This window comes from Vulpes vulpes, chromosome 13 (assembly GCF_048418805.1).
Source record: "Vulpes vulpes isolate BD-2025 chromosome 13, VulVul3, whole genome shotgun sequence".
Classification (NCBI taxonomy): Eukaryota; Metazoa; Chordata; class Mammalia; order Carnivora; family Canidae; genus Vulpes; species Vulpes vulpes.
In genome coordinates this window covers 17,505,939-17,531,960 of record NC_132792.1, presented here as the reverse complement: position 1 = coordinate 17,531,960, position 26,022 = coordinate 17,505,939, and the positions used below count along the sequence as shown (strand labels likewise).

Below are 26,022 nucleotides of genomic sequence, written 5' to 3'. Positions count from 1 at the left end.
TATCTAAAAATGTCAATAGGACTGAGGTTGAGAAACACAATACTCCCTTTCGGCTCAATTAATCTAACTTGTGCATAATCTTCCTACAGAAACTGCAATCAACTAACTGAATCTGCAAGACTCTCTATGAACCACACATTTAAAGAAATTAAAAATCAGACATAGGTAGCCAGAATTTGCTACCTAAGGTTTGCTTTGCAAACCTTTCCAAGGACAGTATATTCCATCTTGATCATGCCTGAACCAGCCTTTATGAACAGTTTCGGGATGGAAATGTGTCTGGATCTGAGTGCAGCCCATCTTCCACTTGGATTATTTCCTCTAAACACATTTAAATTAGGCAATGTGGGGGACACCTGGGTGGCTCAGAGGTTAAGCATCTGCCTTCCGCTCAGGTCATGATCCTGGAGTCCCAGGATCGAGTCCCACACCAGGTTCCCTGCATGGAGCCTGCTCCTCCCTCTGCCTATGTCTCTCTCTCTCTCAGGAATAAACAAATAAAATATTGAAAAAAAAATTAGGCAACGTGGTTTTGCAGGAGCATGTTAGCACATGTCTCCTCTGCAGTTGGGTCTACAGGCAGAGAAGGCTGCTTACAGGGAATGCCTGTTCTCTGCCCAGCGGCATCTTGTTCGGCAAGTGAGTATTCTTGACCTCACAGAGATGCCAAACAGCACTACCAGAGAAGTTAATGCCCCCAGTAGTAGCCCTTAACAAAAGATGAGTGGAGAGTTGGTGAGTAAGTTTTATTTGCTTCTTTATACCTCGGGTGGAAATAAGCCAAGTGCCAGAGTGACCGAGTGGCCCATGGTGGGCCCTTGACGGGCTCATTCCCTTTACTATCTTATGTCCCCACTCTACCATCAGTGCTTCCTAGGCTTACATCCCAAATAAATGTCTTACCCCTGAGATCTGCATCTCAGGTTCTGCCTCTAGGGGAATACAAAAATGGAACAAATCTCAAAATAGATGAAACTATTAGATATGCACAACACACTGAAAAGTGAAGCAGAGAGAAAGGAACTTGGAGACATCCAAGTCAATACTGGTGGGAAAAAAATCTCAAAAAAACTATTAATACACTCAGAGAGATCAGCAAAGATGTTGCATCCACAAAACAAGAGGATGCTTTTAAAACAATGAACAATGAGAATAAGAAAATGTTCTTGGAACTTAGCGATATGACAGATGAAATGTAAAAAAAAGAAATCAATACAAGAGCTGCAGATAAAAATCTAGTAATTCTCCATGAAAAAGAACAAAAAATAAACAGGGAAGGACAACTGGAGAAAAACCAACAAGACAGAACAAAAGTCAGCTTATTTTTCAGTTCAGTATCAATGCAGAGGTCCAGAAGAATTTCTATGCACAGAAGCAAAGAAAAGGAAGGAGAGGAATTGTCAAATAAAAGAAGAAAATGTTCCAGAACTGGAGTGTAAGAGTCTTCAGACTACAGATCCTAGTCTACTCATTAAATGGCTCTCTTAATGTCTCAGTTACTTTTTTTTATGACACTCCTAGACCCAAAGAGATACCTTCCAATTCAGTGTTTTAAGTAATTAAATCCAAACAATAAGTACATCTTCATATCCTAAAAATTTAGCACCTGTTGGGCATTATACAACTTCTCAAAACTTGGGATCAATCATATTAGATATCGCCACCCTCATTTCCTATTCCATACTGCTTTTTGTTTTGTGTGGTACTTGTTTTTGTTTGTTTGCTTTGAAATCATAGCAACTGCAAAAAAAAAAAAAAAAAAACAAAACAAAAATAAAACACAGTTTTGCAAAGATATTACATCATGGTGGAATGTAGCAATCTAATAGTGAAACTCCACTTAATGGTTTGCCAAGTGTCCAAAAGATGTTCCTGCTTTCCTTGAAATTTTAAAATATTCCATGGCCCCTTTGTAAGTTCACTGGGGCACCGTATGGCCCCGTGGCACACAGTTTGGAAACCATAGCTTTAGCCTGTGCCCATCAAGGGCTTAGAAAAATGATTAACAAAAATCCCACAGCAAAGCCAATCACTATATATAACTCAGAATATCAGTGATAAAAAGAAAAATTTTAAATTACCAGAAAGAAAAACAGGCCACGTGTAAAAGAAAGAGAATGAAACATCTCATCGCAGAAAGACTTCGCACAGAAACTCTGAAAATGCTGAGGGAAAATGCTCATTCAGACTTATCTCACCCAAAGCATCAGTCCAGTGAGAGAACAGATTAAAGATATTTTCACTGATTTACCTTTCACACATTCTTTCTCAGGAAGCTATTGACAAATGTGCTCCAGCAAAACTACGGAGTAAAGCAAAAGAGGTGACAGAGGATAGAAGAAAACAGAGCCCAGGACAGCCTGAGGAAGATGGCCATGCACCAGACCAAGAGAGAACCAGTCCACGGGGGCAGGGCAGGAAAATAAACAGAATGGAAATGTGATCTGACCTGTACAAGCATTTGAAAAAGAATTATTCCTAGAAATTTGATACATCTAGTGCTGTTTTTTTGGGAAAAAAATTTAGATAGGTATATGAAAATGAAGCAAATGGCAAAAAAAGAGAAGCTCTTAGTAACTCAAGAAACCTGATCACAGAATATTCCAGGGCTAGAAAATGGAAGAATATTGACATGATCACAATTTTATAAAAACTGATGGATTTAATCAATAATGGCCGAAACTGATATATGAAGTAGCAGTATATAGGCATATTATTTGGAATACTAGAATATATATTTATATATATTAGAATTAGAGTATATTATAATATTCCAAATATAATTTGCCTATACTGCTATTAGTATATAGATTTTAATAAAAATTACTAAATCAATTAAAAATATATTCTAATATTCTAGGATGATAATAGAGAAGGCATTGGGCAAAGGAATGCTTTAATAAGCACATAATAGCTATTAGAATATATATTTTAATAAAAATAAGTTATTAGTTAAAACATATATTCTAATATTCTGGGAGACAAAAAGAAGATATTGGGGAAGGGTGGGCAAAGGAATGCTATAAGCATATATTATTCTGATTAGGACAAATTCTAAACATAAAGTAGAGAACAGAGGACAATATGTGGCCATTGCAAGCAAAAAAAGAAAAAACATTAACCTTGATTTTTGTTGTAGATAAAAAGCTTTCAGACAAAAACATTTGAAATACAGTAGTATCCCAAATAGCCAAGTAATTACCTATATTTTAAACTTCACTTCGCTTATGTAACCCTACCTTACAAGTCACCTCTTCGGCAAGGCATTCCTTTGCCCGCCAGGTATCCTTAGAACCTTTAGCTACTCCATAAGTTCTGCTACTTAAGCAAAATGCTTGTTAAACATTTATGTAACATAAATTATTTTTATTAGAGAATATAGTTGCAATTTATATAAATGTGATTTACTATTCCACACTGGTCTCCCTCCAGAACGTTCGATTTCAGAAAAAGAATTTCATCTCATTCCCCTGTGGATTTTTTCCTCCAATCTACTGACAAGGCACCACCTTACAAACATTACAAGAAAAATTATTTTAATAACTAGTTGTGTAACTATGACACACCATATGTCATCAATCCAAACTGCCCATTTTTTTTTCACATTTTATCATTTCTGATTTGAGGAATGTGCCTTCACATCGCTGGAGGCCCAGATGGAAGCTGAGTTCTTGCAGACAGAATTTACAACTACTCCTATCATTCATCAGGGGCCCTCTCAATCTGAATCCACTTTACATTATCTGCCTACGTATTATTTTTAACTTACACTGACACTGTACGGTCAGACTTCAATATTTATCAGAACCAACTTGCAATTCAAAATCTTAGTGGACATATTTTTTCTTCCTTCTACCAAAGTCAAATCTCAGATGTGTGAGTTCCTTTGTTGTCCCTTCCTGTGTGATAAGTTTTTCACTTATCCCTATATGGAAGGGATGGCCCTGACATTACAACTTTAAGCAGACATCCTATTAGACACCTCATCTTAGACATTATTTTTTTTCTTTTTCAAGGGCACATAAACAATGATATATCTTCCACTGGGTTGTCCCTTGGATTCCATTAAATACAGTATTAAATAAAAGAATAAAAACTACAGTATAATGCTGGCTTAGTAACAGTTATATAGATATTTCACATTTGTAACAAAAGAAACATTTGGGCTTCTTTTGGCTAAGAAGATCCCCACATCTCTATAAGTAAGCACTAGACAATTTTTGAAAGAATTTTGAAATTTGCTGTGTAGCTTAAATCTGTACTTGCCCACTTTCCCTTTACAAAACACTTTTCTGCATGTTCCTGCATATCAGCATTTTAAGACAAAGTTCACATTTGCCCACCAAAAACCACAGCAGCCTACACTGTGATTTGGTTGATGGAAAATATCTGACGTTACTAAGAATCATCAATGAAGTATGCCCTTTGTAGGATCATAATTCACCTCTACAAGGCAAACCAACTCTCCCATGCCATCAGTTGCACCCTTTAGTTCCCGAACATGGCAAATCTCAAACTGTCACCCAAAAGACTTTAGATCACATATGAAATGACCCCATCATTTCACTTATATGCTTGAATCCTTTATCTGCAAATAGTACTTACCTTAGCATGCAACGTGACATATTTTATAGTTAGTAAATATTTAGTGCTTACTACGCTCCAGGCAATGAGCTAGCCACTTTACAATGAGCTAACTTTTGCCCTTCACAATGAACCTACTGATTAAGAAATTGAGGCTTGTAGGTAAGTAACCTGCTCAAGCTCACACAGCTAGAAAGAGGTAGAGTGAGAATTTAAGCCTAGATTGGGTAAATCCAAGACCCACTCTCTAAACCACTGCATGATACAGCTTTGAGAAAAGATACAGATGCAATGAAACACGGGGACACCTGCACCCCAATGTTTCTAGCAGCAATGTCCACAATAGCCAAACTGTGGAAGGAGTCTCGGTGTCCATCTAAAGATGAATGGATAAAGAAGATGTGGTTTATGTATACAATGGAATATTACTCAGCCATTAGAAACGACAAATACCCACCATTTGCTTCGACGTGGATGGAACTGGAGGGTATTATGCTGAGTGAAATAAGTCAATCGGAGAAGGACAAACATTATATGGTCTCATTCATTTGGGGAATATAAATAATAGTGAAAGGGAATATAAGGGAAGGGAGAAGAAATGGGTAGGAAATATCAGAAAGGGAGACAGAACATGTAAGACTCCTCACTCTGGGAAATGAACTAGGGGTGGTGGAAGGGGAGCAGGGCAGGGGGTGGGGGTGACTGGGTGGCGGGCACTGAGGGGGGCACTTGACGGGATGAGCACTGGGTGTTATTCTGTATGTTGGAAAATTGAACACCAATAAAAAATAAATTTATTATTTAAAAAAAAAAGAAATTGTAACAAAAGGAAACAAGGCTGGTTTGAAGAGCAAGCTTCATGAACGGGGTATGCCAACTGCAGTAACACTTAGCACCCAGTCATCAAATTTGAGATGGAGCTCCCTGCATTCATCAACACGCTAATAATGATGGCTTCAAATCACAGGGAGGAGAAGTAGTTTTAAAAAGCACTAAACAAGTGTGGGTCATCATCCTGATTTCCTTAATAACCACTCTTGAGTATGAACTTTTCCATCTTGTCTATCCCGCTGTGGGAGTGGGGCTCATTTGCATGGGTCTGTTAGGACATTGACTCCGTAGTGTGTGTTGCATATTTTCTCTTAAGTCGCAATCTGCAGGCCAGAGCTAAAGGCAAGCTATTATTATAGATCAAAGCCGGTGAAGTGGGTAATGAGGTTTGGTATATAAAACACTTGGTATAAATGCAGGGGAAATTCTGGCTTTTCTTTAACATTAACTGCTTTGAAATGCATCATTTGCAAGAGAACTCTTAGTAGGCCACTAGCTGCCGGAGAATAATTTCCCTTCACCAAACAGACCAGTGGTAGCTTCGGCTGGATGCCTTTCACAAATGTGGAGCCGTGTGCAGTGAGTTATTTTTAATACATACTCCACGGGGTGAGTGTTACAATGCACCGCGGAATGTGAAGAGCATCACCCACCACAGCAGAAACACAGAATTGAAGGACACTTCTGATCAGCTTCACGTAAGGAACAGGGTCTGAATTTTCAGGTTGCTACACAAGCTTTAAGAAAAAAACAATTAAAATATCTAAGCAGACAGTTTTCATCTTCCCAGGTAGAAAGTGTTCTTACATATTCCGACTGGTAGGTCCCTGAGCCACAGGGGAGCAAAGGAAAGGTGGTTATAAATATAACATTAAAAGGATAATTACATTTTCCAATAACTTTTAAAATTATGTCTGGCTCCTCTTTTGCCTTTCAGGACTGGTCTATGTTAAGTAAATGCTTTCCAGGTCTCTAAAGTGACTTCTGTAGTCTTCTTTTGGACAGACCAAGATATAGTTTTCATAATCGATGCTAAATGTGTATGATTACCGCAGTCCAATGGCGTGAGTGCTGGAGGATGGAAGTCATCAGAAAAGGTCACTAAGTCCTCAAATTGCTTTCCCTCTTCCCTTCTTTCTTTCCTTCCTTGTTGTCTTTCCTTCCTTCCTCCCACTCTTACTCCCCTCCACTCACTCTCTCCTTCCCTTCTTCCTCCCTTCTGTCTACCCCTCTATTTTTTCCTTCCTAAGACATTTTAATTTTTTAAAATATTTTATTTATTTATTCATGAGAGACACAGAGAAAAAGAGAGAGAGAGAGAGAGAGAGAGAGAGAGGCAGAGACACAGGCAGAGGGAGAAGCAGGCTCCGTGCAGGGAGCCCGATGTGGGACTCTATCTTGGGACTCCAGGATCACGCCCCCAGCCAAAGGCAGACGCTCAACCACTGAGCCACCCAGGCATCCCCGCTAAGACATTTTAAAATCAGCCTACTATATGCCAGTACTATGCTATATAGGCTGGGGTAAAAATCATGCCACTTGTATGACTAATCTCAAGAACTTTATGATCAGCCTCAAATGCCCTACTTCTTTAATATCCTGTCAACTCCCTGAAATCAGAGGCCATGCCTTCTACCTCTCAGACTTTGTTTTGTCCACTCTACACGTCTGGAGTTTGTGTAGTATGCAGCAGGAAGAGCTTGATGGGTGTTAGATAATCTGGCATCCACCTCCCTCATTTACAAGGTAACTTCGGACCAGTCACCCCATCTCTGGCACTTCTATTGCCTCCGATACAAAAGGGGGACCACTACACCAGTCCAATCATCTGCAGAGGGTTGACCTGATGACAAAATCATAATGCGGGTGAACCACTTTTACAAACCTACGCCTTGCTGGGAAGGGTGCTCCTAAGCGTAACTCAGGGTCAAGTGTCTGAACATGGGTGCTGCTGCGTGTGGGCACACGAAGCTCGGTCACTTCACCAGAGCCTGGCCCACTTCACACTTCTTCAAATGTGAAACTTAGCATGACATTTCCCTGCTTATAACACTTCCCCCTGAGCATGAAATCGAATTCTATAATAAAGCCTAGAAGCCTCGGTTCCTGCTCCATTCTCTGGTTTCTCTTTTTTCTTTATCCATGCTCCTTAGCAAGCAAGCCACGTTTCTCCCACCCAGCCACACCGAGCTACAGGAGGTAGCCAAGCTCTTTGTTGGGCTGCCTTGTGACCTCTGCCTTCTATAGCCCTGACCAAGAATGGGCCAGAAGCTCTTCCCAGGGGCTCCCCCAGCATCCCTTGATGTAGCACTTTCTACTCCATGCTGTAGCTGCCTGCATAGTGCTTATCTGCATCTGTCACTATAATATTGTTTCTCAAGGGCAATGCCCTTGTGGTATGTGGCACATAGAAAACACTCAGTTAAGTTACTTAAATTAGACAGATAAATAAATGAATGAATGAGGAACTCCTTTGCCACGTGGCAGGTATGACTGTTTACTGTAGTGGAGGATATTCTTGAAGAATTCTCTAGGAACTCTGTACCATGACCACATCAGCAAACTAAATGTAATAGGCAGAAAAATGCCCCCTACCGCCACGCCCAAGATGCACAGTCTAGACTCCAACTGCAGGTTACCTTGCATGGCAAAGAGGAATCAGAGTTGCAAAGTGAATTAAGGTTGCTAATCAGAGAGGTTATAATTTAAAATATGTTTAAAATAGGGAAATTATCCTGGATTATATAGATATGACTGAGATAGTCACAAGGCCTTAAAAATGCAAGAAGGAACCAGAAGAGAGGTTGGAGCGCTTGGATGTGACAAAGACTCAAGTTGCTACCACAGGCTTAAAGATGTGCAAGAGTCATCAGCCAAAGCATTTGAGTGGTCTCCAGAAGATTCTGGAAAAAGTAAGGGGACAGATTCTCTTTTAGGGCCTCCAGAAAGGAATGCAGCACTGTGGACACACTGATGTTAGCTCTGTGAGCTCTGCCATCAGAGCTTCTGACTTTAAAAAACCGTAAGATAGGGACACCTGGGTGGCTCAGAGGTTGAGTGTCTGCCCTCGGCTCAGGGCTGATCCCAAGATCCAGGATTGAGTCCCACACGGGGCTCCCTGCGAGGAGCCTGCTTCTCCTTCTGCCTAGGTCTCTGCCTCTCTCTGTGTGTCTCTCATTAATAAATAAATAAATCTTAAAAAAAACCTGTAAGATTATAAATCTGTGTTTTAATTTACTAAGGTTTTGGGTAATTCGTTAGAGTAGCAACAGAAAACGAATATGCCAGACAAGAAAGCAGAAGACCTGAATAGGACAAATCATGGGACCTCTTGGAGCTTCACTCTTCTAATCAACAAACTGAGGATACACGTCCCTGATCTGCTTCTCACATCAGGCTGTTTATGAGGGCCCAAAGTGATAAGGTCTGTGTTTGGATCTCAGCATTGGAACTTACTCACTGTGCTTCTTTGGCAAGTGACTGACTTCAATGATCCGTGCCTTGGTCTTGTCATCTGTAAATAGTACTGGGTCATTGTGAGAATCCAGTGATTCAGTCCACATAAAGTGCTTAGAACAGCATCTGGTGTGATGCAAGTATTACATAAATGCTAGCTTTTACTACATATGTAAAGAGTCTGCAAAAGGTCAGGTACTGCAGAGTCCTGGAGGGGGTATCTTCCAAGACCCCCACTGGATGCCTGCCTGAAACCACAGACAGTACTGAACCCTATATATACTGTTTTTTTCCCTATACATACACACCTATGATAAGGTTTTATTTGTAAATTAGGCACAGTCAGACATTATCAACAATAATAATAAAATAGGACAATTATAACAATATACTGTCATAAAAGTTATGTGAATGTGGCCTTTCTCTCTCTCAAAATATCTTATCGTCCTATACTCGCCCTTCCTGTGATGATGGCAGATGATAACATGCCTACATGATGAGATGAAGCGAGGGGAATGACGTAGGTGTTGTGACACAGTGTTAGGCTACTACTTTCTCATGATTTGTCAGAGGATCATCTGCTTCCAGACTGTGGTGTGCCTCGGGAAACTGAAACCGTGGAAAGCAAAACCCCGGATAAGGGGGACTACTGTATAAAGTGGTATAAGATGCTAGACATCTTGCAACATCTGAGGCAGCCCTTCACAGTGCAAGAGTTTTCCAGATCCCAAATGATACCACATACCCCCACCCATCTTCAGTTTTGGCTACTCATTGCTGGTGATTTTACATACAGGTATTAGCGTCTACCTCCTTCATTATGACCCCTGGTGTAGCTGTACTATGCATTTATCAATCGAAACTTTTTAAAAATAATTTACTCTTTTGCCCATTTTATTAATGTTAATAATAATATAATACTAGGACATTATGTTGATTTTTAAGTTTAATCTACAATTAAGCTGTATTATTTATGACATCTGTTTCATAAAAATAAAGGGGGTATTAGAAAGATTCGTTATGAAAAGTGTGTTGGATCTGAATTTATAGGATGTGAAGTGAAATTAGGTTTAGAGATGGCTTAACCTAGCTCCCTGGCTTCACAATGAAAAAAAAAATCAAGGTCCAACAAGGTAAAAGCATCTTGCGAAAAAAAGCAACTGCTACTTAAAATATAAGAGCCCAAGTTTCAAGACTCTGAATTTCAGAGTTCTTGGGTATTCTTTAAAAATCTGTACATCCAAGGGACACCTGGGTGGCTCAGCTGGTTAAGTGTATGCCTTCAGCTCAGGTCATGGCCCCAGGGTCCTGGGATGGAGCCCCACATCGGATTCTGCTCAGTGGGGAGCCTGCTTCTCCCTCACCCTCTCCCCTCCACTCATGCTCTCTCTCATTCCTTCTCTCAAAAAATAAATAAAATCTTTAGAAAAAAAGAATTCTGTACATCCTAAATAAAGTAAGATTCTTTACAGTACAAAGTCTTGTCCAATCTTGAAATTTCATGCCAATGAAAACGCTGCCTCTGCCTTGTACCCCATCTCCCTGTCCTGCCAGTCCTCCTTCTACCACTAAAGGAAGGAATTGTGCAAGTGACATTTTAGATGATCTCAACAGCCAAGCATTCCTGGGAGCAGTGCTGGGGGAGGAGCTTTGATGGACAGGGTTCCTGTCAACAACAGTCTCTGACTTCTTTGAATTTCCACTTCTTCTGGTCCATAGGATACCTTCTTGGACCCAAATATGATGGCGTTCACCACTCATCCCCTCACCTTCCATACCCCAATATGAATCTTCCAGAATTCTGAGCTCTTCAATCTGAACAAAGTTATGGGGAAACTAATTTTATTGTTTCAGCTACAAAAAGGCTAAAAGATTCCAAATTACTATTTTGCTATCAATCTAAAGGCAAAAACTTCATCCCTACCCTGGCCTCGGACTACCAGGGATATTTCACAGCTGCGCCCAGGTCAACTCCACAGGGTGCCATTCACATTGTACTCTATGTACACGGTGTTCCCTGGAGTTACGGGGTTCAATATCTCCATGGCTGAATGCAGGGGGTCCCTGCTCCTACTCCCCCAAATGGGAAAGGAGTACATCATGTGAAGACGTCTGATCTTAACTTTGACGAGTACCTGGTTAAACACGGACTTCACTGGCCCAGTGCGTTCACCCTTTATTTTCAGCTTGAATTACAAGGTAAAGCTCCTTGCTGGCCACGTGTTTCAATGACACAGACTCTGCCTCACTGTGAAGTTGGATCATTATGGCAGCAGCTCCCTTCTGATAGCCAGACACTCAAGCATCAAGGTTTTTAGACTCAATCCTCCTTCCTGTCCCTCGCTTTTGAGCAGCCCACACAATTGCTTTTCCTCCTCAAGGCTGTCCCAAGCCCTTCAGCATATTTGAGAAGTGGGGAAGAACATCGGGAACCCAACAACTGAAGAAGATTCAACTGACTTAAGCACACAGTTGAAGGAGAGGCTCAGAATATCAATTTTACCTAGAAGTTACTACAAGGATGAGCTTTTAAGTCCGAGCTTTTAAGTCACAAGGATGAGCTCTTAGGTCAGACCTGGAAGCCTCCTCCCTAGGTTTCTTTGAGCAACTAACCGGCTGTCTGTAAACTTGTTTCCCTATCAGTAAAGTGAACAGTACTAGCCTCATAGAGTTATTTTTTTTTAATTTTATTTATTTTTTAAAATTTTTATTTATTTATGATAGTCACAGAGAGAGAGAGAGAGAGAGAGAGAGAGAGAGAGAGGGAGAGGGGCAGAGGGAGAAGCAGGCTCCATGCACCGGGAGCCAGACGTGGGATTCGATCCCGGTTCTCCAGGATCACGCCCTGGGCCAAAGGCAGGCGCTAAACCGCTGTGCCACCCAGGGATCCCACCTCATAGAGTTATTAAAAGTGTAACGAACAAATGCAAGTAAAGCCTGGCATATAGAAGTGCTCAAGAAATGTCAGCTGCTGTAATGATTCCCTTCTCAGAGAGGAATGGTCTCCTAACATTACAGTTACATAATAATAAAAAAAATTGGACTTGGGCAGCCCAGGTGACTCAGTGGTCCAGTGCCGCCTTCAGCCCAGGGTGTGATCCTGGAGACCCTGGATCAAGTCCCACGTCTGGCTCCCTGCATGGAGCCTGCTTCTCCCTCTGCCTGTGTCTCTGCCTCTCTCTCTCTCTCTCTCTTTGTGTCTCTCATGAATAAATAAATAAAATCTTTTTTAAAAAATTAGTCTAAAAATACGAAATACAAACTCTAGTACAGTATGAGGAAAGGACTCTCCCCTGGGAGAGGGAATGTCATCTTCATTTCATATAACATAACTAATCACAGCAGCCATTTGATACGCATCCTGTTTTCCTTTTGCATTTAGACTCTCTTCCATACAGCGGCCCTACAAAGTAAGAATGCCCAGCAGAAGTTTCTTTATTCTCATTTTTCAGAAGACACTGAGGCTCAAGGAGGTTAATCCTGTCACAGGCTCTGTAACTAGAACGCAGGCTTGGAAACTTGCTGTTCAGCTTTTCATTTCAGGGGGTTCCACTAGCAGCGGTATTGACTCTCCACTAGGGGGCGCGTGTCATTACATGGGGTGCGTATTGGCTGAAATTGAGGGACTAAGCTGCAAGGGCCAGCTCAAAAAAAACCAAACCAACAAAAAAAAACCCACCCCCAAAGCAAAAAAGCAATCTAAAAACTGTGTACTCTCCATATAAACATATTTTTAAAACATCTCCCTAAGCCTCCCATCCCAGCAGATTACATCTATAAAACCATTCCCATGCAGAAACTCGGCAATCAAGAATGCATTTCAGAATACGGGCAAGTAGGTGTGTGATTCTGAAAAGCCCTTCCGGTGGTACTGACATGCCCCTTCAGTAGGGAATCCATGCACTACTATAAGCTACAAAGAGAGGACGTGTGATATTTGCTCTGATGGTGTATGATCACTCCTACTGCATGCACTCAGGACCAACACTTCAACTCAGAGCAAGAGACATTGTTTTGAGTGGGGCCTCTACTGGCTTCTCCCATTTGCAGTCGATCTCTGAAAACTCCGGCTGGGAATAAGACTGCTGCCCCCAAGCCCAGGTGGTTCATGTCCAGGAGGCCCACAGGCCTCCCCCGCCCCCCCCCCCCCCAGAGGTCCTGTCCGTAACACAGGATGACGTGTTGCAAGAATGTCACATCAGAGGTTTTTACAAAACTCACTCTTCAGTTGCTGCATCCGTAAAGTCACATAACTGTCCGATTCCTTTTAAATTTATTTTCAACTGCAGGGAGTCACCTTTCCTTCCTCTTTTTTGGGTGAGAGATTTTTTTTTCATCTCTTTGCTAAGTTATTATTCATTAAATTGAAACCAAAGAGAAGAAAAGACATAATGAAGGACATAAAAGACATAACGAATTGAAGGAGAAATGGCCTGCCTTTTGTTATCCCTGAGAGTTTATAGCAAATATTGCAAGCGAAGCAGGTGCCTTGCAGTTTATAGTCCAAACTAAACTTGCCGCAGATCCCACCTGCCTCTTGTCACACAAACCAACACACACTTGAGTCAAGAAAACTTTTTTCTGTTTACTTATGTTAATCATCAAGCCAAAGCAAATAGCCTTCCACTTTCTGGATCCAGGGTAGCTATTAAATATGAAGACATCACAAATCCTCTAGATAAATAAAAGTGTGGGGGGGAGGACCCTATGTATTCTAGTTAGGAGCTGGACTATCATGTACTATCAACTATCAGAGAGTTGCATCAGCTGTCACATGTAACAAAGCTGGTTTTCCAACTTTGAACTTTCTCGGTTTCACACACCAGCACCACATCTGGTGAGCAGGAAATTGACTTTAAGTCCTTAATTTCGGATTTAAATCAACCACCAGTTTACAAGATCTGGGTCGAAATACTGTGCGACCATGGCTATGGGCTCACTTATTTATTCACTTGTCATGCATATCCTTGAGCCCTGAAACTCAAGGGAGATGACCCATAACTAAATAAAAGACCCCAGGCAACTCAATCTACAGTGAGGGGGAAGCTGAGTAAATAGACAAAAATAATTACATGATATGTGTGCTAACTGAGGTTAGCACGAAGCAAGCCATGGGGGCAGAGAGGCAGTTACCAAGTAAGAGATACAGATGTAGTGGGAAAGGAGAATGATTATCCACTTAATACCCTACTGCCCTTCTGCCCTCCTAACAGCACATAATCCCAAAAGGCTATAATAACTCGGCTACCTATTCCACTCCCTTGAAAAATTAGGGGATTGGGGACATAGGATCTCAAGAGAGTCCCTTCGAAGAAGCCTCCCACTCAGGGGAAACTGTTTACAAATGCGAAACTGTTTCCACCCCACTCAGGAAAAATCCCGGGACGAGGCCAGGCAGAAAAACTGCCTCAGCAACCCTCCAGCCAGAGCAGCCTGGAATCCAGACTGACCGGCCAAACACCTGGCACCAGAAGGAAACCAACTTCTGCATGAAGCTGCAGCACATTTCCCCAGCCCTTGGCACAACTCCCCCAGCATAATAACCGGGGTTTCCAGTCTGCGAGGAGGGAAGTCCGGGAGGATGAAGGGGTTTGAGGGGGGGGGGGGTCCACACACACGGCCACGCCTCTCCGTCCTCTTTGCGGGGGGACTAAACCCTTTAAATCGGATTGCCCAGGCTTCTGAGAACATAGTGCCGAGGCACGAAGCTGTAGCCGAGATGCGATTATTCATTCAGTGGGCTCTCACCGCCACGTGGACGGCTGCCCCGGGTTACACTCGGCCCCTACGCTTCACTCGGATTATCCGCGGGGAAACAGGACACGCGGTGCACTAAGCCTGCTCGCCCAGCCCCTTCACACACCCCTGCAGGGTCCGGGCCTGCAAGAGCTCCCGGGTTAGGGCCGCGGGGTTAGGGACCTGGGTCGGGGACCCGGAGTCAGGGACCTGGGCTGGGGACGCGGCGGCGGGGGAGGGGGGTGGGTGGTTAGGGACCTGGGTTAGGGACGCGGGGTTGGGGGGGGGGGGGGGTTAGGGACGCGGGGTTGGGGGGGGGTTAGGGACCTGGGTTAGGGGGTGCGGGGTTAGGGGCCAGGGTTAGGGACCTGGGATAGGGGGGCGTGCGGGGGGGCGGTTAGGGACCTGGGTTAGGGGGTGCGGGGATAGGGGGTGCGGGGTTAGGGGCCAGGGTTAGGGACCTGGGTTAGGGCCGCGGGGATGGGGGGGGGGGGGTGCGGGGTTAGCGACCGGGGGTTAGGGGCCGGGGTTAGGGGCCTGGGTTAGGGACGCAGGGCTAGGGACCTGGGTTGGGGGGCGTGCGGGGGGGGGGTAGGGGCCGGGGTTAGGGACCTGGGTTAGGGACCTGGGCTAGGGACCTGGGGGCAGGGGGCTAAAGCTGTCCAGGCTCCCCGCGCGCCGGCCCCGGGCTGCGCGGGCACGTGGGGGAGTGCGAGGGGGTGTGTGCGCGGCCGCGCGGCGGGAGCCCCGTACCTTCCAGCAGCACCTCGCGGCCCGCGCGCTTCAGCGCCTGCACCGCCTCGTCGTGGGTGGCGTCCCGCAGGTCGGCCCCGTTCACCGACAGGATGGCGTCGCCCACGTACAGGGCCTGGGTCTGGTCGGCCGCCAGCCCCTTGAAGATCTTGCTGATGAGGATGGGCATCTTGTTCTCCTTGCCTCCCTTGATGCTGATGCCCAGCCCGCCCAGCTCCTGCTTCAGCACCTTCACGCCGCGCTTCTGGTTGGAGATGGACTCGGGCACCTGCTCGGGCAGGTCGGTGAAGGCGGTGCGGACCCCGGCCGGCGAGTCGGGGGGCTGCGCGCCGCCCGCGCCCCTGCAGAACGAGCCATTGGTGGCGGCGCCCAGGCCGTTGGACGCCGCGGCGCCCTCGTCGCAGCTCAGGACCAGCACGTCCTCGCTCAAGTTCACCAGAACTTTGTGCCAGCGGTCCCGCACCGAAACTTCCAGCAGCCCGCTCCGCGGCGCGCGGCCGCCCCCGCCCCCGCCCGCCGCCGCTAGCGCCATCTTTCCGGCATGCTTGGGGTGCCGTGGGATTGCCGGGGGGGGGTGGGCGCGGGCCGCGGGGGGCGCGGAGGCCGCGGGGAGGCCGCGGGCGCGGGGCGCGGGGCGCCGCTCGGGGACTTGGCACGCGCGCCCGGCGCGAGGTGGCCGCCGCAGCGCGCTCCCCCTCGCCGGATCCTGCGCGGGGTGGAGCGACCTAAAAGAAGGAGAGACACACTCAGGGGAGGGGAAAGGAGGGGAAAAGGAAAGAAAAAAAAAAAAAAAAAAAAGGCAGCAGCTGCCAGTGGCCAACGCGCCAACGGAGGGGAGCGGCGGGGCGGCGCGGCGCCGGGAGGGTCGGTAGGAGGAGGCGCGCCCGCGGGGAGGGGCGGGGGCCCGGCGGGGCCCGGCGGCCGCTCACCTGCTCCGGCCCCCGCGCCCCGCAGCCCCGAGCTGCCCCGGCCCCGCCCCCTCTCCGCACCCTCCCCGCCCCGCGGGCGCCCACGCCGCACCTTGGCGCGGACCCGGCTCGCCCTGCTGGGCCCCGCGCTCCACGCCGCGGAGTCCCCCCCTCCCACCGCCCCCGCCCCACTGTCCCTGGGCCCCGCCGTACCCAGACCCAGACCCAGACCCGGACCCAGACCCTCCTCGCTCTGGCTTCCGCAAACCCAGGCTCGGCTTCTCCCGCGAGTTCCTCCTCACCTGGCTCCCCTCCGCGCCGGGTTCCAGGTACACTCACACGGAGGCCCCGGGTTCTCCGAGAGTCCAGAGGGGCGGCCGTCCCGAGAGCTCAGGATGAAGCGCCAGCGCAGCCCGAGTGCCCGAAACTTCCTCTCTCTAAATGCAGGCAGGACCTCTTTCCTCCGGATCTCTGGAGAGGCGTGTGCGCTGGCCGGTGGCTTTCAGCAGGTCACTGGCTGCCCCGACCCCAGACCCCAGACCCCAGACCCCAGACCCCAGACCCCAGGAGCTGATGCCTTTCCAGCTTCAACACGCCATAGGCAATCTGCTTCTCTGTCTGGTCCCCCCCCGCCCCTCACCCCCACCCAGGGCGATTCCAAATGTTTCCTGGGACTTTCTCTTTCTTCCCCAAATCCAATGTAGGAGGTCCCACCGTTCGAGAACTCGGTGGCAATGGGTTGTATCTGCAAAGTTCCCTTACTTGTTTGGGACTAGTTGCTAGTTACTTCTTGTTCCAGGGGGACGATATTCCTATAGTTGGGTACCTTACCAGGCCAATCAAGAAATGCCAACCTAACCCCAGTCACGGCTGAACCCCCTCAGAGTGTTCCCGGTCCTTGAACCTCTCAGGTTCTCCTCCCACCGTAATCAGGTGTCATGGGCCTCCCTGCCAGTTTGAAGTCTTATCCCCCTCCCCCCAACTTTTCATCTCTCTCCCTGCTGTCTAAAATCAAAACAAAGCAAAACTCACAAGCAACCCAGCAAGGTTCGAAATCTTACCAAACACATTCCCACTGATGTGTATCACCATTGACATCATCGAACATTCTCTAATCCTTCCAGAATGATCCACACTTTTAACTGATAATGCTTTTAAGACGCAGTTGAGCCCCTAAAGGGTAGCTGGAGTTCCAGGCAGGGTCTCTGAATGAAATGAAAACATTTGGGCATCTTTTTTTTTTTTTTAAAGATTTTATTTATTTATTTATTTATTTATTTATTTATTTATTTATTTATGAGAGAGAGAGAGACAGAGGCAGAGACACAGGCAGAGGGAGAAGCAGGCACCACATAGGGAGCCCAATGTGGGACTCCATCCCGGGACCCCAGGATTATACCCCAGGCTGAAGGCAGGCGCTAAACCGCTGAGCCACCCAGGGATCCCCCATTTGGGCATCTTTTGAGAAGTCACTGGAGGCAGGTCAGCGGACACCCCTGGATTAAGCATTAATTCCTTTCCTATATTTTTATAGGAACTCCCTCCTTTCCTATATTTTTAATCCACCGGTTTTCTACAAGATCCGTGTTCTTTCGTGTAGAGGTACCCACGGCAGGGACAGCAGTCACAGGATCAGAGAGAGAGCCCACGCAGATGTACCACAGTTGGGATAGCCCTCTGCTTTAGAGGCTGAGGACTCACTCATTTCACTCTTTAGGGAAATCAGAGCCTAAGTGTCTACATAATAATCCAAAACACTAAGGAGGAGATAGACACCAGAACCCCGGTGTGGTGATTTAGAAATCAAAACCGGTATTTTCCATTTCCATCATGCCTGTGTCTCTGTGGTCAAGCAATGTGGGAGGCCCAGGCACAGCTGGAAGTAACTTATTGATTTGCTATAAGATTGTGCAGGCTCTAGAACGGTAATTTCTCAGAAGCCTTGTGATAAACACATTTTTTTCTGTGTAAGCAAACCTACATGAGAAGAAGTTGAAAGTGGCATCAGATATTTCATATCATCGGGCCTGAGGCATGTATGTTAGCTGGAAGTGGCTTTTTCAGTGGAATTGTAATAACAGCCCCTATTCTACATGCTTTACACACATCGATTTAATCCTCCCAGGAATTCTTGGGGGATCCTTACCATTATCATCATTCCCATTTCATAGGTTAAAAAGTAGAGATACAGGTTTATTCACTTGCCTGGGGCATAGAGCTAGTAAATGGCAATCAGGATTTGAAGCCAGAAATGAAGAGTCTGGACTCTTAACCACTGTCCTACACTCTCCTGAAGACTCAGAGCCTGTTAGCTACAGGGTTCACCTTGCAGTGAGGCCGGCCTTTCCAGTGGGAATGTCTACATATGCCCTGAATATAAACGGGTAGAGCTAGCCCCTGCCTCTTGCCTCTCCCTCTCCAAGGTTAGAGAACACTCTGCCCTTACCTAACTGACACTTTCTTTCTTTCCTTTTTTTTTTTTTTTTTTTTGGAAACATGTTAATATATTGAAACTGGTGACTGTTGTGGTCTTACAAGCCTAGAAGTCCTAGCTCATTTCTCAGATAGTTCTGCATCTCTGGCCTCTGATTGGTGATTTGGATTCTCAAAGGTAACCCTTATTTACCTCATTTCTTAGTTTTTTTTTGCAAGACTTCAGACTAGTGCACTATATAGCCTCTTAATACAAGCCTTAATACTTGCAGATTATCCCTTCCTAGGTCTCCTTTTTTTTTTAAGATTTTATTTATTTATTCATGAGAGACATAGAAAAAGGTAGAGACATGGGCAGAGGGAGAAGCATGCTCCTTGTGGGGAGCCCGATGGGGGACTCGATCCCAAGATCCCAGTATTGTGACCTGAGCCAAAGGCAGATGCTCAACCACTGAGCTACCCAGGCCCTCGGTCTCCTTTTATTTATTAAAAAAAAAAAAAAAAAAAAAAGAATGGTCACTGGAAAGTACTGAAAGGCCTCCCGGCTTCTTCCTTTCATAAGTGTGACATTTGAAGCCCAGAATAGAGCCACGATGGACCCACAGCCACACAGTAAGTTTGTGGCAAAGCTGCAACTGGACTTAACCATGACTATCAGCTTAATTCGGTATTCCCAAAATTATACCTGAAGCTCCCCAACCCCCTTTTTCTTAAACTAGATTTCTTTTGCATAGCTCTGTCTCCTGTTCTGTTTCCTCCTTCTGGCCTAAACTTTTGCTTTTCGTTTCCTACCCAGACAGACCTGGGAGCCTCCTCTGTGTGTCCCTTTCCTGCGAGATGTACATTTTCCTACAGAAAATGTAGGCTTACATTTTCTGCTGTGTAAACGTAGACTTACAAGAGCAAGTCACATAATTCTCAGCTCACCAGCACCAAAGGTACATGAGCCAGCGCATCGTGTGGTGGGAGGAGCAGTGTTCATCCAATCATCCCACACAGTTTGGTTGCACACCTACTATATCCCAGGCAGCATTCTAGATGCTGTGATGTGGGAGCAAACAAACTGGTAAAGGCGTGCCCTATGGAGCTTGCACTGGACTGGGTGGTGGAGTGGAGGGAGAGAAAGACAACAAACACATAAGATATATATATTTTTTTTTTGCAGAAGTCAATGCTGGGAAGAAAATAGAGCAATATGAGAGATTCAAGAGTAACCAGGGCAAGTGACTACCAGGAGTGGTGGTGTTAAGAAAAGCCTCTGTGAAGGGGTGACTTTGGAGTGAGACACTGATGATAAGAAGGGAATCTTGCAAAGATCTAGGGAAAAGAGTCCCAGGAAGAAGGATGTGCCGGTACAATGCACCTGAGACAGAACCTAGCTCGTCTGGTTCGTGGGACCAAAAGGAGGTCAGCGTGGCTGGGGCAGCCTGTGGGAGGAAGAGAGAGGTAGGGGCAAGATCAGAGAGGTAGGCTGGACCAGATCACAAGGCAGGGCCTTGGAGGATTGACTGCAACACAAAACTTCCTTCTTGACCTCTTTGAGCTTCAACAGCCAAACATTCTGGATCATCAGGGTCAGCCTTGATTTTAAATGTTACTTACTGTTACCTACTGAGTAACTTCTATTGGGTAAAACACATGATCCAATGCTTGGGTTTGGAAAATATCATCATCACTGTATTTTTGACACTGTTTCCTAAAGAGTAGGTGCAGCATCTTTAGGGAGATTTATCCCATATGCAGGATGGACAGTGGATACAAAGTGAATAGTGAAGAAGCAGAAACAAAGATCCTGATCGCTGGGGGAGGGAGGGTTGTGGAGCTTGCATGAGGGGTACTCGAAATGCAAACCTCCTACGGTGAGACCTGGTGATGTCAATACTATTGGCGAAATGCCTGCTTGTGGAGTACCCACTAGTGGGAGGAACTGAGAATGCTGCAGGAGGCCCACCCTAGGAGGCGAAGAGGATTCACACAGGAAGACAGACCCTAACACAGAAAGTACACGGTTCAGAAGGAGCCGGCTGCAGGGCTGAGTGGGAGATTAGTGGACACAGCTAAATCAAAATGCTGGCTTAGAGATTCTCACTTCAGAGGTGAAGCACAGAGACTGGGGGATGGCACCACACAGAAGGCCGAGCAGGTTCTTTCTTCTCTGGTACACCCCAGTTGGCTAACAGGTGCATCATCAATTTGAAGAGGGTTGGCAAACACCCTCTATTGCGTGTGCCTGGCTATTCCCTGGGCGGGTCCCTGGTGAACTAGATAGACCACCCCCCAGACTATCAGCCTGCCAGGCAGTCAGGTGAGAGATCTGTGATTGCTCACACTGAGGTCAGAATGCTGCATGGCACTGGAGACGTTTTCAGGAGCCCTGCTAGTCCACGGCAGAACTGAAAGTGCTCAGATGTTTATCTTCCAGCTTCTCTGAGTTCCACCCCCTTTACTTCCCTTCCATAACAACCTGCTGTGGAAACAAACCTTACCCTAGTCTTTTAATATCTGTGATGTCAATTTAAGGCAATTTTCCTAAGGGGTTATACATTGGATGCTTTTTAAAACTGTGAGTGGTAGGAGAGTTCGTATTATGTAAAAGACACGTGGAACGAAATGGCTCTTTGAAATCCCTGTAGGTAAGAGAACCGTCCACATCCTGGGGACTTTAGCAAGTTGGTCTAAGTAGGCATAAAACATGTCCTGGTCCGAAGAAGATTAAGAAATTAGTTTCTTCCATACACATCTTTCAAATAATAGGAAATGAAAGAGACATGAAAGTTCAAATAACTACTTCAGGGTCTTGTTAAGCTGCTCCTGAGACTCCAAATGAGGTTGGTTAATAAGTTATTTTCAGAACCATGGGAATCAGAGGTCTAGATATGAGGGAAATGCACTTTTTTCCACCGTGTCTCCACTTCCTATATGGAGTCATCACCCTGTACCCCCACCCCTTGACCCCATGAGACACTTCCTCTCTTACCCTACTTCACAACCGGATAGCCCATTTTTGTACATTACCCAATTTATTCCCTCCTACTATAGCAGGGGTCCTCTAGAGAATCTCCCTGCTAACTCCTTGTTCTGAACTCCTAGTCCATTAGCGTGGCTACGCACAGATCCTCATTTATCCTAGACCGATTGCTCACCTATTCCTCTCTTCCCTGAGTCTAACGGAAACGTGGGCTAGTTCCCAAACACCGTATCTCCCACCTTACTGCCTTCTCTGTCTAGAGCTTCACCTTTGTTGACTGCTCTGGAAGGCTCTCACATGTCACACCAATATTTTCAATGCCTAGTATTACCTCCAGAACACAACATGTTTATGGTCTTCCATTTTTCATCATTTAGTAAACCCTAGCACTTTCTTTAAATTATGTTCCATCTTTTCCCCCAAGTCCCTAGTGATCTAAATATTTTTTAGATGATTTAAGCTCCTGGTTCATGTTTATTCCTTTTTAAATGCATTTCTCCACTATGATCCATCAGACATGAGTGTTTTTAAGGAAACGTCAATGTGTTCTGCCCCAAAATAGGGCTTGTGATTTGGAACTAGTTCCTTCACTTCTAGACCTTATTTGAGCTTGGAATTTTCATTCTAATTTGATAGAAAGGTAGGAAATAAGGATTAATGACCCAATTAGTAATGAAATATCGGATGGCTTTTAGGTTTTGGAATCTAAAACTTAGATGTTAAGCTAAGGGAATACTCCCTTGTGCTCATGGGGGACAAGCTGAGCTTCATGAAAGACAAAGGTTTTGAGTTGAGTCTTAGGGAAGCACAGACTTTGGAGAATGAGATAAGAGAGAAACAAACATTCCTAACAGGAGGAACAACTTGGTCAAAGGCAGGAAGAAAAGCCTGAAAAGATTATCTTCACTGAGCAGGTGGGTTGATCAGCTTAGATGGGTTTGGGAAAGAAGTAAAGCCAAGATCTGGTGAAAAGATAGCATTATTAGTCAGAATGCTTGGCTCCAAATGATAGAATCTCAACCGACACTAAACACCGAATGGGAAATGCATGAGCTCACATAGCCAATTTGCTAAGGGCAAGAGAAAGGCCAGCCTTGAGTACAGCTGGAACTGATACTAGCGCACCTCATTCTTTCAGATTGCACAAGGCCAAACCATGGCCCCCGGCAGTGCCAAGGTTTATAGTACCCAGCTCAGCTTCCAAGAAGGAAAGGTCTCTTTTCCCCTCATCTCAATTAGAAAAGCGTCCAAAGGGAGAAAGATCGTTCAGCTTGGATCACATATCTACTCTGGTGGCTGAAGAAACATACCCCGATTGATGGCTCCCAGTGCAGCCCAATGGCTGGAATGGGGATGATAAGCAATCCACCAAAATAAAGGGATATATTTACTAGAATAAGGCAGGGAAGAAGACCAGGCCAGACCAAATTATAGTTCTATTTACCCTATATGTGGAATTTATCCTCAAGGTCCTGGGAAGCCACTGGTTCTTCCTGAATGAAGGAAAGTGCAATAAAAACAGATCCCGAGGAAGATTAATCTGTCGACAGAAGGAGGAATGGGTTAGTTGGAGAGACTGAAGCGCCTTAGCAAGATTTCTTGTACACACGAGGAACACAAGTCTTTGGAGTGACTGAAGATGGGAAAACAGAAAGATTGTTCAGGAAACTAAGCCGGTATATAACAAGCTGTATTCATGTGGAAATGAAAGAGATAGTTTAAAGAAATATTGAACAGATAGTGATGATTCACCATATAGAGAACTAGCAAGAGGAAGAGGAGCCAATGAAATCATTAGTTTCTATTATATCTTTACACTCTGTTAGGCCCTGTACATACAAAACATATCTTTGATTCCAGACAGCAACCATTCGATATACATCATGTTATCCCCATATTACAGATGAGAATGTTCAGCTCAACAAGGTCACACTGCCTACAAGTTTGGATTTAAGCCTGTCTTACCCTCTGTGTCTCTCATGAATAAATAAATAAAATCTTAAAAAAAAAAAAAAAAGAAAAGAAAAGAAAAAAAGATTTGTTGAGTTTGAGGGGAAGGTAGAGCAAGCAACAAGTAGCATCCTAAAGGCATTGAAGTCAAGGGCCCAGATAAGGGTATTCTGGTGTCATTTGCTTAGTTTAGAGTCTAATGTGATCAAGGGAGAAACCTTAAGGAGAAAACAGCAGGGGCTCTCTCGTAATGAAAGCAAGAAAATGGAAAGTCAAAGGAAGATGCTTGAAAAATGTTAAAAACAGAATTAACAGGGTCTGGCGATCGATTTGGATATGGAGAGCAAAGGAAAAAGATTGATTATGGACAGAGAAATTCGTAACTATATGCGAACTTTTGAATTGCTTCTCTGCATAATTATACCAGAACTATACGAAAATGCCCCCCCCCCCCACCTCGTCCCAGTTAATTGCAAAACTTGGAAGCCCTGAGACAGAAGATACATTTGAAAGCAAAGGGTTACTGTCCTACTTCTGGGATGGAAATCAGAGCCGTCTCAGATATCACAAGACATTGAATTTTCATAGAGAGTCCAGTGGACTGAACTTCAAGGATGTATTGATGTCTTGAAAGCTCTGGTCTGCCTGGGCTGCCTCCTTTTTCCATTTCCATGGGTGTCAAGATTTTGTACTGCACGGGAAGGGATTTGTGGCTGAAGTAAGCAGGAAGGAGTTCGAGGACCATGCTAGAATAGAACGGCAAGTGTCGAGAGCAGCCCAGATGATTGGCATATGAAACAGTGAGGAAAAAAGACTTTCAAGGATACTTTATAGGAAACAAATTGTCAACAGGCTGACTCAAATTTCTATTTTTCATGTACTTCTATTAAGTATTAGTTTCTCCAAGGCAGGGGCTGCACTTAAGATTTTATAGCTGTCGTAGAATTAAAGAGATTCAAGGAAACATCTAGCAGTTGTGCTCAAACTTGGGAGTGAATTAAAACCACCTGGGGAGCATGTTAAAAAAGCAGATATTGAATTCAGTAATTCCTTCTAAGTTTATTAGCAAGCATCCTTCTGAAATGAGGGTCTTTCTTCCATTTAGTCTTTTTTGTTGCTACTGGTTTTTAATTTCATTATGATGTAGAGTCTTATCTAATGAGCTATACTCCATTGCTATTATTATTCTGTTTTCTGCTTAGGTATACCAAATTTGGCCAGTGTAAGCCTCCTCAAGCTGACCCCTGTGTACTTTTGATAGATCCCCATTGTCTTTAGGCATATATATATTTTTCCTTTTGTTTTCTGACATAACAAGGACTGACTTGTATTATATCTGCCTAGCCCTGGGATCGGCCATTCCTTAAGGAGCCCTAATTCCTTTTAGTACAAATTGTTATGTGAAACCCAAAATCTGGAGACTAGATGTGCTTATTTCTATTATGATGGTAGGTAGATTGAATTTGTATTCATATCCCCAATTTGAATCCAACACTATAAGGTACTTGTGTACTTTTTCTAATTCCATATTTTTGTCTTCTGATACATGAGAATCTGGTTTCCAAAAATGTCAACGTATTTATTCATCTTGCTGTGTCCTACAATGTAGAAAGAAATTGTCTCAGAGTTACTATCACTATTTCAATGGCAATACCAACAACAAACCTACCTAGTTAAGTTCAAATTTTCTTTGCAATTCATTTTGTCTTCAGAATATAGTCCAATAAAGGCACGCAAAGTACCATATAGATGGTTGATCCAATTTACCATCAAAATATCTAGATATGGGAAAACAGGCAGAACCAGAAGGTGGAGGGGTGCATTCTACAAAACAAGTGGCTTGCATTTCTTGAAAATATGTCATGGAAGACAAAAAACAAGATGGAATTTTCTAAATGAAAGGAAGCTAAAGAGATATGAAAACCAAATAAAATGAAGGAATTTGGACTAGAACATCAAAGAAAGCATACAAGGATATTTAAATATAGACTACATATATGATAATATAATTGCATCAATGTTAATTAAATTCCTTGGGTGCATTAATGGCATTATCATTACAGAATGTCTTCATTCTTAGAAGATATGCGCTGATATGTTTAGGTGTGAAATGATGTCTGTAACTGACTTTCAAATGGGAAAAGAGAGGAATTACCAAGAAAATGTGGCAAACTATCAACTGACTTCCAAATATAGAGACAGAAAAAGAGAGCAAGAGAAAAAGGAAGATCTATGAAGGAAATGTGGCAAAAAATAACCATCAGTGGATCTAGTGAAAGGTAAATGGGGGTTTGTTGTATGATTCTTTCAACTTTTTGTAAGTTTAATACTGTTTTATTTCGCCTTTTTTTCCCCCCCAAAATAGGGTTGGGGATGATAATGTAGAAACCGAAGCCCCATCCC

The 26,022-nt window shown here is 44.6% G+C and overlaps 2 protein-coding genes across 5 annotated transcripts in view; one reads left to right on the top strand and one right to left on the bottom strand.

Annotated features, from left to right (window-relative positions):
* Window positions 1–15,892, bottom strand: part of SNTB1 (syntrophin beta 1) — a 232,020-nt gene extending 216,128 nt beyond the window's left edge. The window contains exon 1 of the mRNA XM_072733993.1: window positions 15,361–15,892. Coding sequence (XP_072590094.1) covers window positions 15,361–15,892 — 532 coding nt within the window. The remainder of the gene's footprint in view (window positions 1–15,360) is intronic.
* Window positions 15,893–15,901: 9 nt separating this feature from the next.
* LOC112915954 (uncharacterized) lies at window positions 15,902–25,367 on the top strand. 4 transcript variants are annotated; one of them, XM_072733995.1, is made up of 3 exons: window positions 15,902–18,879; window positions 19,498–19,639; window positions 19,867–25,367. In XM_072733995.1, exon 1 carries the CDS (start codon window positions 15,902–15,904, stop codon window positions 16,970–16,972), a length of 1,071 nt encoding a protein of 356 aa, XP_072590096.1. In that variant the 3' UTR covers window positions 16,973–18,879; window positions 19,498–19,639; window positions 19,867–25,367. The 4 variants fall into 4 exon arrangements, with proteins under 4 accessions (XP_072590096.1, XP_072590097.1, XP_072590098.1 ...); XM_072733996.1 differs by having other exon boundaries at window positions 15,902–19,639; window positions 19,867–20,108; window positions 23,139–25,367; XM_072733997.1 differs by having other exon boundaries at window positions 15,902–16,597; window positions 16,716–25,367.
* The last annotated feature ends 655 nt before the right edge of the window (window positions 25,368–26,022 follow it).

Coding starts and splice junctions, on each gene's coding strand:
- LOC112915954 (XM_072733995.1), top strand. CDS start 15,902: ATGCTTGGGGTGCCGTGGGATTGCCGGGGGGGGGTGGGCGCGGGCCGC.